The sequence below is a fragment of the Cyprinodon tularosa genome, unplaced genomic scaffold, assembly GCF_016077235.1.
Source record: "Cyprinodon tularosa strain WSP-4 unplaced genomic scaffold, ASM1607723v1 ctg700, whole genome shotgun sequence".
Classification (NCBI taxonomy): Eukaryota; Metazoa; Chordata; class Actinopteri; order Cyprinodontiformes; family Cyprinodontidae; genus Cyprinodon; species Cyprinodon tularosa.
The window spans coordinates 129,432-143,596 of record NW_024039453.1 but is presented as its reverse complement, the minus strand read 5'-3'; the positions used below and the strand labels follow the sequence as shown (position 1 = coordinate 143,596).

Genomic DNA, 14,165 nt, shown 5'->3' with positions numbered 1-14,165 from the left:
TCTCGACAGTATAATCACTTCCTCTAATTGCCCACTGTGTGGCAAACCCTGGGCCCAGGAGATGTCCCTCTGACTTTTATTTAATGTGCCACATTACCATTAATGAACTAACTACTTTCCATCGGTGGGCAGGGCAGCACCAAAGGAGCTTACTGCTTGTGGAGAAACCTCCATAAATGAGCTCTCAGAACGCATGCACTCATTTTGCAAGGACAATGTGAGAGTGGGTGTGTGCGCATGAGGGTTATGTGGGGGATGGCGGTGGGGAAGAGAGCACAGGTTGGAGAGAGGAGGGTCATGCAAGTGGCCCTGATGTGGGTTATGTAAAATTTAAAAGAGGTAAAGAAGCATATATGCAGCACAGAAGCATTAAAATTCATGCTACATTTTTGAAGGGATCTAATTTCTGAGTTATCTAAATATGTAGAAGGACAGATTTTCAAGTATAAAGGACCTAACTATTTAAATAAGCAAAACCAAAAATGATCATGTCTGTCTTCCAACATTGTTCTATGCTACTGTGTCTTTATTTTTGTCTTACAAAGAACATGTTATCATACTCTTAACTTCCCCATGACTAGATTTGCAGATGTTTGGGCTAGAAGCCCAAAAGACAATACTACAATACATACCCTGATTCACATAAATAATGTACCTGATGATGGTACCGTCTCTCTTCTGGCAGTCAGGACTCGTAGCTTCTTAGATCCCTGCTTACCAAACAGCCTTTGTTTAGGTGGGCGCGGTTGTAATTTGCAAGATGCTCCTACAAATAATAATTTGATCATAAAATGGTTTATAACACAATGGATTCAAACAACAATGTTATTAAAGCTTGCCAGAAGCATATCTGTGAACTGATTATGCACCGTGAAAATCCCTAATAATGAAGGTATTTCAGCAACTGAGCTTCTTACATTCATTCATTGCAAAAAGAATATATCCAGCTACATTATGTTCAGCTGAATTAAGGAATTTTAATCAGCCAGATTTTGCATTCAGTCATGCTGAAAGGATAGTGTATTACCAATCATAAAGGCTGTTATTGGATGCTCCAGATACTTCATACTCTGCAGAAACAGAGCTTATTTTTGTGTTTCCCTATACAAAATACTTTTACAAGGATACAAGGCTTGGCAGAAGAAGCTAAATGATTTCCTCAAGGAAGATTCTCAGCAATAGGTGACACCATGTAATAAGCCAAAGCTATCTAGACTCATGGTGATGCAGCTGCATAGTCAGTGACACTTTCTTTTAATTATTTTTTACATTCATCCGACTGTAGACATGTCTAAGGTGTTCCTGCCCTCTCTACAACTGACAGAGAAAGGGATTTTCTTAGCATCATACTGTATACTGCCTTGTATACTTTATATATGGAAAGATTCTCCAGAAAAAAAATCCTAACAAAAAAATAAAAATAAAAGACTTAAGTTTGCCTCAATGGCTTTAAATAAGTAAATAAAGATCTTTTTAAAAGGAACTTAACCATTGCTCATTTTATAAATTAGGCTTAAATAATGCAAAGAGGTGTGACCTGTGGGACCCTATTACCCCTTCTATACAGCTTCTTGTGTCTCTAAGTATTATCAATTTTACATTTGTGAGCATTTATGTACAGAAGTCAGGTTTTTTATATAATTTTAACAGAAAAAAAACTTGGAATTTTGGTATTTAAAACAGGCCAGTGTCTTAGAAAGGCTATTAAATTATATGGAGAAGTCTATGCACCCATGAAGCTAAACAGATTTTATTGGGGTTAAACAAATATGATATTTTCTGTATATAAAGGTGATTTTTAATTTTTCTTTTTTTATGTAGCAAATCACTTCTTCTACTTGGCAGTCTTACCTGCTGGGCCTGGTCTCATTTTACCTTTGGCATAACAGCATTACTTAGTCCAGTTAAATGGAAAATACATTATCTTTCACTTGAATCTATAAGTTTGGATAGTGTTCTGAAAAGTTAAGATAAAAAAAACAGTGTATATAGCTCACAATTTAAAATTTAAGATCAATTATGCTGATAGAAAAAAAATAAAACGTATCCAGCTTGTGGCAGTCTTTATTTGTTTTGGGCTTTTACAGGGTGTTTCTTAAGAAAGCTGCCAGTAACCTTTAAAAGTCGGAAATAGGTTGTGGAGATACAACAGTAAACCAAAACAGCAAAGGTATTTATGTATCTCAGTAATAATTTGAACTCGATTTTTAACAGCATGTTTAACAAACGTGGCACTGGGTAGTTTATTAGTGTATGTGAAACATACTACAGTAAGCATGGACCAGAGAGGCAGAAGTTATGACATCTTTATCAAAGATAAGGCCTACAGGACGATTTCTAAGTAGCTTTTTCATCCTATTACAACAGAGAAGAGTAAATGTAGTTTCAGGATGATTAAGACAGATAGTTCAAATAAATATTAGAAAATATCCAAATCTATGATTGACAAATAATTGTTGAACCTAAGAGGCTCCATTGCACAAGCTGTTTAAGAGCCCCAGCAATTACACAAAGGACAACAATAAAGCCCATCTTGAATTTGCCAAAATGCATATTAAAAAGGCCAAATGTTTCTCAAAGTTTACTTAATGAACCACACAGATGCAATGGAGCTTTAAAGCTAGTCACCGGTTCTCTGTCTATCAAAAAAGACCACCTTACCAACTGTGAAAGATAGGACTGGCTTTTCTGCATATTTTATTTTTATTTTCAGTGGCAAAAGATTTAAAAGTTAATACCAATGTGGGTATTTCCCATGCCAAAAACTACAGCTGTAATCAGGGCCCTTTAACAGTTTCGTCTGTGCCAAAAACAGGGTAATGACCAGAAAATACAGCTAAGGACAAAATTACTGGAAAAAAAAAAATGTTGGTCAAGGAGCCCAGATCTTCATCTTATTATACATATAATAAATCAAAATGTTACAGAGCAAAGATGCCACATAAAAAAAGGTAGAATTTTTTGAGCATTTTACTTATGAAAAGTGGAGACGGCAGATATCTCATTGCAAGGAAAGAAATTCCTTACTGGCAGGGACTGCTGCAAAAAATGCTGACATAAAATAGCAACAGTTATTAAACTACAGTAATTTAATGAAACATTTACCTAAATAGAAACATTTTAATAAAACTGAAAACAAAAGATATGTCTCACTTTTGTTAAATAGGAGAAAATCAAAGCCATTTTTCAGTTACTTTAGAATTGTTTTTTTTTTTTTTTTTTTTTGTTCCTTAGTGAGGTAGGAAATCAGAAGGTTTATGTCTCTGAATTAAATGCAAAGCAGTAATACATTACAGATATCACTAAATCCAACATCAGTATGACCTGGGCACACATTTTTTTTAAGTACCCTTTCTTTTATGATTGTTTCTTCTTTGTTGTTATAAAGCTTAAAATCTACTGTGCAATTACAGATCTATATTCTCTCCTGTTTGGGTTACAGAAGCGAAGTTGTATGCTCTTTCCTAAGCTGTTAATTTGAGCCAGTACACAACAAAGCTAACAAAGAAAGCTAAAATTAAGGTTTTCAGTGATGAAAGAGCAGACCAAGGACGTTCTAAGATGTTGAAAACATTCACGCATAAGAAAAATACAGATCAATACTCTATATACTCAAATTTACCTTCAGCAATACCATTGGACTGGTGACCATGAGAGAAATCTTCACCTCGCATTTTGATTTTCTGAGTCTCAGTGGTTTTCTTTTGATTCAGTCTACATGATGAAGAACCCTGTGAAACAATACCAGAGGCAAGAGAAAGGTTCAATCACAAGATATAGCTACAATATTTGACTCCAAAGATAGATAATTCACAGATATATACACCATCTCATGCAGATATATGAAAAAACTAAATCCATTAACAAAAAGGCAGGGAATTAATCATATTATATGTTTAATGCAGTCAATGTTGTGCAAGGAAGGTAATCACCAAGTAATAGCGTCACTGTTGGTCAAAGCTCTGTGACATATTTTTATAGTTTCAAGCCATTTTAGAAATGGATGGATGGATGGATGGATGGATGGATGGATGGATGGATGGATGGATGGATGGATGGATGGATGGATGGATGGATGGATGGATGGATGGACAATATTAAAACCAAATCACAAGTAGTAATGCACTGTAAATAAATCATACACTTCTCTCCATTCTGTCCAAGTTTGTACTGCTTGTTCTTCCAGCACTGGGTGACGCTGAATGAGAGCCTGAGGCTGTCGGTAAAACACCCTGGGGCTTGGTTCTCCGATAACTGCTTGATGTGGCAGTGGGAGACTGATCAGGTACTGCAGAAAGAAAGAAATTTCCACACCTCATTGGTACACAGAACTGTATATTTAAGGTCAGAGAAGCAGCATTTGTCTGCTAACAATGGCTAGTAAAACTTTCTCTTCACTGTAACTGGAAAAAAAAAAAACTTTTAAAAAAGGATTCTGTTTAGTTTATATAAAGAGGTATTTTTCCGGATACAATACTTTGTAAATATATCCAACAATAAGGTTTATGTATTGATATGATTCCAATGACTCTTTTGGGATCAAGTAAGATAGAGCATAAATTAAAAGACTATACACATAGACACATAAACAGCTAATAATTGGATTTCCATTAAACTAAGACTTATCTAATAGAGTTGAAAAATGTGTTTCTAGCTATCAGTACCATTTCATTGTGTGAAAATAATAGGCTGAAGTGGGAGTTGTTCTAATACGGTATCAACCTGACCTTGCTGTATCTGTGCCAGGGCTAATCAAGACCACCTCTGCTGAAGCTAACAGCAAAACACCCGTTCTATCTGATCCTCATCAAAGCGCAGAGCAAACACTTTCACTCCGCAAGACAAACATGATCGACAACATGATACCAACCGAGCTTAACTGGATGTTCTAAGAAGGAAATAGGAAATCACACTTCTCTGATACAGCAGATGGAACACACTGAGTTGTACCTGTTGTGTGAATAAATTTCAGTGTGCCTCAAATCTGCAAAAGCCCATAAAGAATAGGATAACAGAAAGGATTACAATGAGATATATGTATGATAGCTGGCTCTGGAGGAGTAGTTTTAACAGTGATTTGGATCTGTGAAAATTCATTGACCTTCAGAGCAACAAAGAGTCTTTGGTGTAGCACTGAGATAAACAGGGTTTGTTTGTTGTCGCATGACAAAAATGAAAATCTGTAGCTTCCCTTTAAACACATTTTGACAGTTTGGGTACCAAAAGAAATACATTCAACAAACAACTTAAATTGAATGCCTACTTTAATAGCAATCTTCTTAATTATGACTAGGTATGTTGTGCTAATAACACAGATGCTAATTATAAAAATATTTTTCTCGTGTGTGGTTACTGCTCTCATGTAGGGGCACTGCTGCTTGATTCAACATGACTTGGACAGCTGTCAGAACAAATAAACATGCACTGATAAAAAGGCCACAAAGGCAACAGAACTGGATCACTGGTGCATGTCTTTTTATATGAGGAGATAATTGCTGCTTCTTTTGAGCAGGTGAGATTGCAATAAACACAAAACTGGGAAATAAAGAAGTTCGGACAACTAAAAGCAGAGTGGTTATAATCACAAAATGAAAACCCAAGCCACTATCGATGTCTATATATTACTGTAAGTAAGCACATGCCTTCAGCTACTCTGTATTTTTGGCTTCAAATGTTGAAAAAAGACAGTTTATTGACTAAATAAAGCTTTATTTTCACCACATAATAAAAAAAAAAACTATTTATAATTCTGGATAATAACTCTTTTTTTCAACACAGCTGATAGATAGGCTGGAAGGATGGGTGGGGTTGTACTGTGCATGATGGTTAAAACCTTTATTGGCTGATTTACTTGGACCAATTTACATGTGGCAAATAGAAAGCTGATTGAAAGGAAATCCAAATTAGAGATCCCTCAATGCTTCATTACAGGACCACTTTTTACTCAAAAGTGTATCATAATGTACAATTTTATATCTAACCATCCTGAAGAGTGCCTTCAAAAATAATTCAGTATCCTTTAAATCTTATCCCAGTTTGACACTGCTAAATCAAGTAATGATTCAGTAGATTTGATACAAATCTGAGGAGTTAAATCCAAGTATTCATATCAGCTATAAGGGAAGAACAGATATTAAGCATAGTGGGGACCACCCATAGAGGACAAGTTCAGACCCTTGAGGATATTTAGGGACCTATTTACTGTATGTTCCCAGGTTTAGAATTAAAAAATTACTGTTTTTGCTCTGAAACCAACTCCCTTAAGCCTGAAATGTGCTAAAAATGTTTGCTACTAGCTTAACAATATGACTGCTTATGTTGCTTTCCCATTAAGGTATAAGATTATTGTTTTATAAGCAATTGTTTGTATCATCTAAATCACTTATGGGCTTCAAATAGGCACAAACAAAGCATAAAGTTTGTCTTATTTACTGCCTTTATTTTCACTATGTTGTTTTTATCTATTCCTAGCCCTAAAAGTAATTGCCAATCTCTTTAATTCTTTATTTTTCTGTAAAGCACTAAGAAATATCTGAATATAAATGCTACATTGAAAACATTTCCCTTGATTTATAGTCTTAAATATGCATTTGAGATAAAAAAAAAAGGTATGACTGTGCAAATATACAGTAATTTGTCCTGTGTTTTTTTGTGTTACTCTCTGATTTACTGATGATTTGTCCAATCTGTGCTGCCGCTTACCCATTAACTACAAGCACCAGCATCCCTCTCCCACCTACATGACACTGCAATATTTTAGGTTATAAATGATGCTAGGATGGATCATGGATTTTATCTTCATAATGTTATTTTTAGATGTTGAACATGTCACCATTATTATTTTTGTTACAATAACAACCTTTTTCCTATAAAGATGGATCTCCAGGCAGCAGACATGTCTTTTAATAGAGCGGTGGATGTGGTCAGTCAGATACTGATGCTGAAGATAAGGCCATTTCTCAATCCACAGCAGGTTAATAGCAAAACAGAGTTTAGGTTACGTTTTTAAAAAGAAATTGGCCTGCACAGAAAAGCTTGGTTGTGTGTGGGGCAGCAAAGTCAAGCTGAAACATTAGAGGGTTTTTCCAAAGCTGCAGCTGCAAAGGCTACAGCCTAATAACACAGACTGTGTAGGAAACGTCCACAGGAAAAGCACATAAAGCTATGAAGAGGGTAATCTGTTTTATTGTGTTTTTGTTCTGTTAAGTAACCTAACGCTGTTCTTAATTGAAAAAAATCATATTCATTCTGAGGTTTTTGTCTTACTTACCAGAGGCAGATGTAAGAGGATCACACCCTTTTTCAGCCCTTTGTAAATTTTCATAGTTCAGCACATTAGTAATTTGGTTCACATCTGAAGGGTAGCAGAAACTGCGCGGGATCATCTCCATGAGACAAGCCCCACTAAGAAATGCGTCTGCAAAAGAAATGAAAATGTGCACTCTTCAATAATTTATACAAAAAATGTAGGGGTATATTTTTGACAAAACAGGCCAAACTACATCATTGTGACATATTATTCATGTCACAGAAATAAAAAAAATTTGTGGTGTCGAGTGAAAATGAACTGGCCAGCCATTTCCTTGCACCTGTTCTGTTGTGCATCTCCACTAAAATCTACCAATTTGCTTTTAGCAAACCATCACAAAAAACAGAAAACACACAGGATAAGGCAGTTAAGCCTTACCTGTTTAACAACCAACCAGACACACAAACGACTTAAGGGCAAGCTGATAAAGCTTAATAACTTGTAGCCAATACCAAAATTCAGATGCATCACCTGACATGACTTTGGGGTCCGTTTTCATGGTGAAGATCCTCCTAACTTTGCAGGTAGCAAACAACGTGATGCCATCCAGAGTCAAAAATCCCTTGAAAAGTTCACCGGCGATTGATACAAGGTCGATGCACACCGTGGACCACTGAGACAACAGGTACAACATAATTTCAAGCTTTTAGTGATTCAGTTCAGCTCTTACATTTAAACATGAAAAAGGATAAAAAGTACATAGCCAAAAGTGCATTTAAAAATTCATGATGAATGCATAAAGCATGAATAACATACTCACAGTATTGCGCTTCAGCTCTGTGAAAGGTATCTTTGCGTGCAAAAGTGTGGCAGATATCTCTTTATGCACTGTTGAAAAGTAAATTCTTCTTTTTAGATGCTCTAAATCTGTTATCCTGTTTATAACAGATAAAACAAAAGTACATGAATTATCACCTGCTGCAACCGTGTTGCTTGGAGATCCTGATTATATAAAATGCAAAACGTTATTGTTTTCTGATAGAGAACCTTAAAAATGTTTTCACTTTAAATATAAGATTGCATCAGCTGTCTAGGTTGATTTAAATCTAAAGGTACATCTCAGTGAATACAGATATACTGAAAAATTTGAATTAAATTTAGAGATTCATTACACACAGTGATCTAATTTAGACATGAATTTCTGTTGGTTTTGAAGATAATAGTTTACTTTTAATAACAACCCGACATTATTTTTCTCCAAATAATTGGATTGTACATAGAAGCAGTAAAGAATATTAAAGGCAACACAATCATGGGGAAGAGTCTGGACATGCTGTCAGTTGTGGTACAGCAGACAGTCTTTGACAGATTTATTGTGAAGAGTAAGAAGCAAAAAGTCATTGCTATCCAGCTACTGTATATCAGCAGGACTTTTAGTGGGGGGGGGGGGGGGGGGGGGGGGAATGGTGTGTTGGTAAAAGATAAGACAAGGCTTGTTTATTTGCATAGCACATTTTAGAAAGAACACAATTCAAAGTGATTAACCTGATAAAAGCATGGATACATTGTGGTGGTATGATACAAGGATTAAATACAAGTTATACTACAGAAATTGTTTGGTTATTTATGCACAAACACACACCGCTTTGTTTTCATGACATATGGGGACATTTCACTGACTAGCATTAATTTTATTTGTCCTAACCCAGACCCTTACACTAACCCTCACTATTACCAACAAATATCTAACCCTAACCTAAACTGAATTAGTACTAAACCTACCCCCGAATCTAAGAACAGAACCTTCCTATATGAGGACCAGTTAAATGTCCCCATATGTACCTGTAAGTCCCCGCATGTAGGATATTGGATAAAGATGAGGTTTCAAAGATTCCGTCACATTAGTTTGTAGCTGTAATAACATAATAGCTATTTGCTAACTTGATCACCCCTACATCGATCCAAACTAAAGAAATTGATCTAGGCTTTGATTTGTTATATGGATCTATTAAACACTTTGAATTGCCTTAGTTACCTTGTAACATCAAAATATTGAACATCAGATCTGCTTGGTCATGTTAACTTTTATTTTAACTGATAAGGGGGGGTGTAAATACTGTGTTGAGCTGCTGCCTATTTTTTTTTACAAGGCATTTACCTGTTAAGCTCCACTTTTTTCATGGCCTTACTGATATATATAATATCTTATGTGCAAATGCTTTTAAATTTTGAGTAGAAACGCATCCAGATTTTTTTTTTTTCACAGTGATCTGCTGCTTTTAAAACCAAGGGGGGAAAAACACCTGCCTAAAGGGATGAAATTAAAAAATAATCAAATACACTACACAAACAACTGGGACAACAACAGACTTGAGAGCATTGTGAAGCAAAGAATTTGGCAGAAATTTACAAGGCATGGACTACAGCCAGAATTGGCACTTCAAAAGATCCAGCATATCGGCTACAACTGTTGCGATTCTTGTCTAAAGACACCACTAAACAGAGACAACATCAGAAGCATTTTACCTAAGCCGAGAAGAAGAAGGACTGCACTGTACCTTAAGGATGCATACTCTTTTTTATCTGAGAAAGTAGATTAAGATCTGAAAGACTTGAGCAGTAATAAGAGGCCAAAAAATGTATTTAGTCAAGGTACAGTGCAAAGTTTCACATTTAGTTTTTTGGGAAAATAAATAATATATACCTAGACGGACGGATGGATGGATGGCCAGACAGAGAATGAGGCAGTAGAAAGATAGATAAATATACAATGCAAAAAGAGCCCAAACCAATTTAATGTGTCTGCAATGAAGGTTGGTTATTTATTGTTATTTATCTAATAGAAATATTTAATTTTCTCATATATTGAATTTTCTGCTTTTTGTGAGCTGATGGATGTCTGCTATCAAAATGACCAGAAATCGATTCCTAAAATATATCATCTGTTTGTAATAAACTAAATGATTTTGATTTTATTATCTGAATTTATGGGGGAAAAAAAGAAATCACTATCAAAAGAGGCTAGTAAACTATATATCAAATATCAACTTTTTTCTTGGAATCTGAAAAATATAGTATAATAATACTTTAACAAAACTTTTAAGAGTTTTAAATTTCATATTATGAGAAAAGTATTTTAAATGTATACTTACACAAGCTCAATAGAAAAATCACAGCGCTCTGGAACATTTACTTGAAGGACCAAAAATGGTTGAATAAGCCCAACTGTGATGAAACACCAATAATGGAAAAAAAAATAATCACCATACAAATTAGAAAACAAACATAATTGTGCAGGAGCTTGTATAAAAAGAATGATATTGACTTACGGGACATTTTAGCATTCTCTGGCATTTGCATTTTGACAGTGTGGCTGCTTCCTTTCAGACAGTAAACAAATCCTTTAACTTCTTTATTATACTCCTAAGAGAGAACATAATTCAGAAGAGGTCTCACTAAGTCTGAGGCCTTCCCATGTATGACTGTATACCTGTTGTGTAAATGTCCCGGGGGGATAACAAATGGCTTTTATGGGAGCATATATAAGAGGCTTAAGCCATAAAGTCTATATGTCAAGATCAATTCCAGCTGAAAAAAGTGTTTAGTTGGCAGTATTGCTTGGCATCTATTGTAATGAAGGTAAGAATCTCTGTCAGCTCTGTATGAAAAAAGCAACTGACCTCCACAGAATCTGTGTTGCAGACATCTGATCTGATTTATCAGGATCCCACCATATGGCACTTATGCAGTGAACATCGCTATTGAGCTGTTTTGTAACATTTCTATTTTTTTTTCTTACAATAGTGCTCACTGATGTATTTTGTTCCACTATGCTGCATTAGACTGTGCTATATATTGCATGCTTGTGCAAGCCCGTATTGAAGATCTAACAATAGCGTGACTTAGAGGACACATGGGCCTGTTAAATTTGATTGTGGTGTAAATAAAAAAGCAGAAGGAGCGCGCTTGTAAACCTCACTTTATGTATAGCCGAAGGTCCCCCACAAAGCTTCCATTTGGCTACAGGGTCATTTCCTTGTCCACTGAAGAGATCAAACACAGCTCCCCCCTGCAACAATAGGAGCTATTCACTATTTTATCCTCCTCCTAATATTAATTAACATTTAAAAATATATGCAGAAAAATTAGTAAAGCATGCCGCAGATATCAGTTACCTGGTAATTGCCCTTAAACATTGTGATGCGTCACATCGAAGATTAAACTGAAGAGTTCCTCGGAAATTATCAGGATAAAGTTTGTCTGATCCCGAAAAGTGAACTGCATCAAACGATTAACTGAAGGTATATTAATGCCTGTCTTAACAAAAAGCGCTAACTAGGAATGTATAGGCGTAAGAAGAAGATAGACAGGTTAGCTAATTCAGGAAGCGTCTCCATGGTTACCAGACTCCAAACATTCCAGCGCTCGCGAGGTTTTCCTCAACATTCAGCTCTGAAAATGAGACCTAACCAGAGGCGTAGCCAGAACATTTTTATAAGGGTGCCCAGGCAATAACCATTGTATACTAAGGGGTGACCGAAAGTGGATAGGAGCCAGAACCTCAGGGTCAGTCTACACTGTTCCAACAGGAAAATTAACAAGCACAAAGTCCATATTTTCTAAATAAAGAAAAACTATACTTTATTTTATAAATTTTGACGATAATCTGGTATGATCTGGTAAACTGTAAAGTGCCTTGAGATGACATTTGTTGTGAACTGGGGCTATAGAATTAAACTGAATTGAATTGAATTTAAACTTTTTTTAATTTTCTTTTAATTAAATTTTTTTATTTTGTTTTTTTATTTTAAAAAAAAAATAATTGAAACTTATACTTTCCTACAACCTTTGTTAACAGATAAACAGATAAACTGTATTTTTAAACATCTGTATAGATAAATGGTATAGCGAACATCTTTCCATTTTACAATGGAAAGATGTTACCTTATTTTATCAATAACCATTCTGCATAAAATTGATATTTACAAGTACTAATATCAACATAAATTGATTATTTACTAAGTTTTTAATAAAGTAGTTATTTATCACTGGCCAATCATCGAGGTGAACGATGATTGGCCACCCATCTAGCTCCGCCCCTGGAAATAACATGTGCTACATTTTGAACAGCAAAGTTATTTATTCAAATGTGAGTTCTCACAACCGTAATGTAGTTGTATTGTCCCTTTACCATAGACTTCAGTGGATTTTAGGTTGCTGGAGGCGATTTTCACTCATATAGTGATTAAAAGTTGCAAGATTTTACAAAATTTGCTTTGTCTATGAATGAGAATGATAAAGACAGTAGATTTGAAAATCAATAAAAAAAAGTCAAAATTCATTATGTTAAATGTGGTTCTATGTGACAAACACTATGCATAAGAAGAAAGCGTATTATGTTGCACTGCACCATTGACAGCCACCTTTTTAACGATGGAATGACAAAAGAGACAAGCCAAGGGAATCTTTGACAAAGGAAATTTTAGGCTTTACAAATGTAAGTAAAAAGAATTAATTTTAAAAATAGAACATAAATTCACAACCAAGGTACTCTCAAGGAACTTTACAAAAGAAAATGGCTATAGTTTCAGAACTTGTTTGTCAGCATTATCAGAATTTGAATAGCTTCTTATTTCCTTTTTAGTTTCCTTTTTTTTTTTTCAAGTTAAAAGGCCTCTTCCTAATAGTTTGGTGAAATTGGAAGTTTTTATGTTAGAAAATCTAACTTAGGGCCGTAATATAAACGTGTTACTGTTAAGTGGTAGTACCTGATTTTTCTTTTTTTGAGAAGCACTGAAATACATTTTTATCCCTATTTTTCATAGGGAAATTATAAAAATAGACATAGATAAAAAGTTTCCTCTGCTCTTGAAATGCTAAAATCCATTACTGTGTCATTGTCACTTGCTTTGTTTACCCAAGAAGCACTGCTATTACAAGATCAAAAAGATGTATTTTAATTAGCTTCTGAGGGAGAATACGTCCGGAAGTATGACTCTATGTCTTACCGCTTATTAACATTTCTGCACATCTTACTTCAAAAGCATAGGTGGTCTCAGTTATTTATGGATTTAGAACAAAAGAGGCCAAACAAAGAGAAATATTTTCAGTTGCACCTATAACTACTCTGAGGTTTTATTATTCCAGAACAAACGCTGCTGCAGAGTTTGTTACTGTCAATGTTCTCCCTCTTTGTTCAGTTTTCAGCAGAATGATTTCAGATATTGTAGCGTAGGGTAAACAGTTATATAGGGTTTAATGAACACCTCTCTGATTCCTTATGACTCCTTTTGGTTGCATGTAAAATATGATTGATATGAGGTCAAGTACATTCGATGATAGGAACATGATTTAATCTTTTTGTCTGCTGCCAGTGTAAAAATCACATCAGTACAAGTAGAGGACATTATGACCTGATTTTGTATAACTTCTTGCCTTAAGAAGTTAAGCCTCCAGGGTCTATTATATTCTCAAGTTGGCATGCCTGTCATGTTCACATGTGGATTCACAACAATTATGTTAAATCCTCCTGTTCTATGTAGGCCAGTAGTACTCAACTCAAATTAGTTGGCTTGACAAAAAAGCTTGCCCATGATCTTGAAATTAATTGCCACAGATTTTGGACTCATTGCTCTGACTACTTTCTTGGTTCGCTTCTCTTTACCATCTATTTCTTGAAGTTTATGCCTATCTGTGCAGATTTGTGATTGCTACTTCCCACTCGTGGAGCCCTAAGAGGCAGCAACATGTCTCTGGAGAGGTTAACATAGCTATTCAAAAGTATTTATATCATCTTTGACATTTTGAAACATTTCATTCCACAAACCTTAATAGATGTCATGGAGATTTTTTTTTTTTGCTGTTTTTTTTAACGCTATATGTGGACATCAAAACATTGTAGACGTGTGTATTATTG

At 35.1% G+C, this 14,165-nt stretch overlaps 1 protein-coding gene across 4 annotated transcripts in view; it reads right to left on the bottom strand.

The window, feature by feature from the left end:
- cfap20dc (CFAP20 domain containing) overlaps nt 1-11,633 on the bottom strand; it is a 42,559-nt gene extending 30,926 nt beyond the window's left edge. For 3 of the 4 annotated variants that reach the window (XM_038268514.1, XM_038268515.1, XM_038268517.1), the window contains exons 1-10: nt 11,425-11,633; nt 11,229-11,318; nt 10,579-10,672; nt 10,402-10,474; nt 8,070-8,184; nt 7,781-7,922; nt 7,271-7,417; nt 4,143-4,288; nt 3,623-3,731; nt 656-766 (exon numbers count right to left, since the gene is read on the bottom strand). In XM_038268514.1, the coding sequence (XP_038124442.1) occupies nt 656-766; nt 3,623-3,731; nt 4,143-4,288; nt 7,271-7,417; nt 7,781-7,922; nt 8,070-8,184; nt 10,402-10,474; nt 10,579-10,672; nt 11,229-11,318; nt 11,425-11,445 (1,048 nt within the window). In that variant the 5' untranslated portion in view covers nt 11,446-11,633. Of the gene's footprint in view, nt 1-655; nt 767-3,622; nt 3,732-4,142; nt 4,289-7,270; nt 7,418-7,780; nt 7,923-8,069; nt 8,185-10,401; nt 10,475-10,578; nt 10,677-11,228; nt 11,319-11,424 lie in introns of those variants that run through there. The other variant, XM_038268516.1, reaches the window with a different exon arrangement.
- Nucleotides 11,634-14,165: the final 2,532 nt, after the last annotated feature.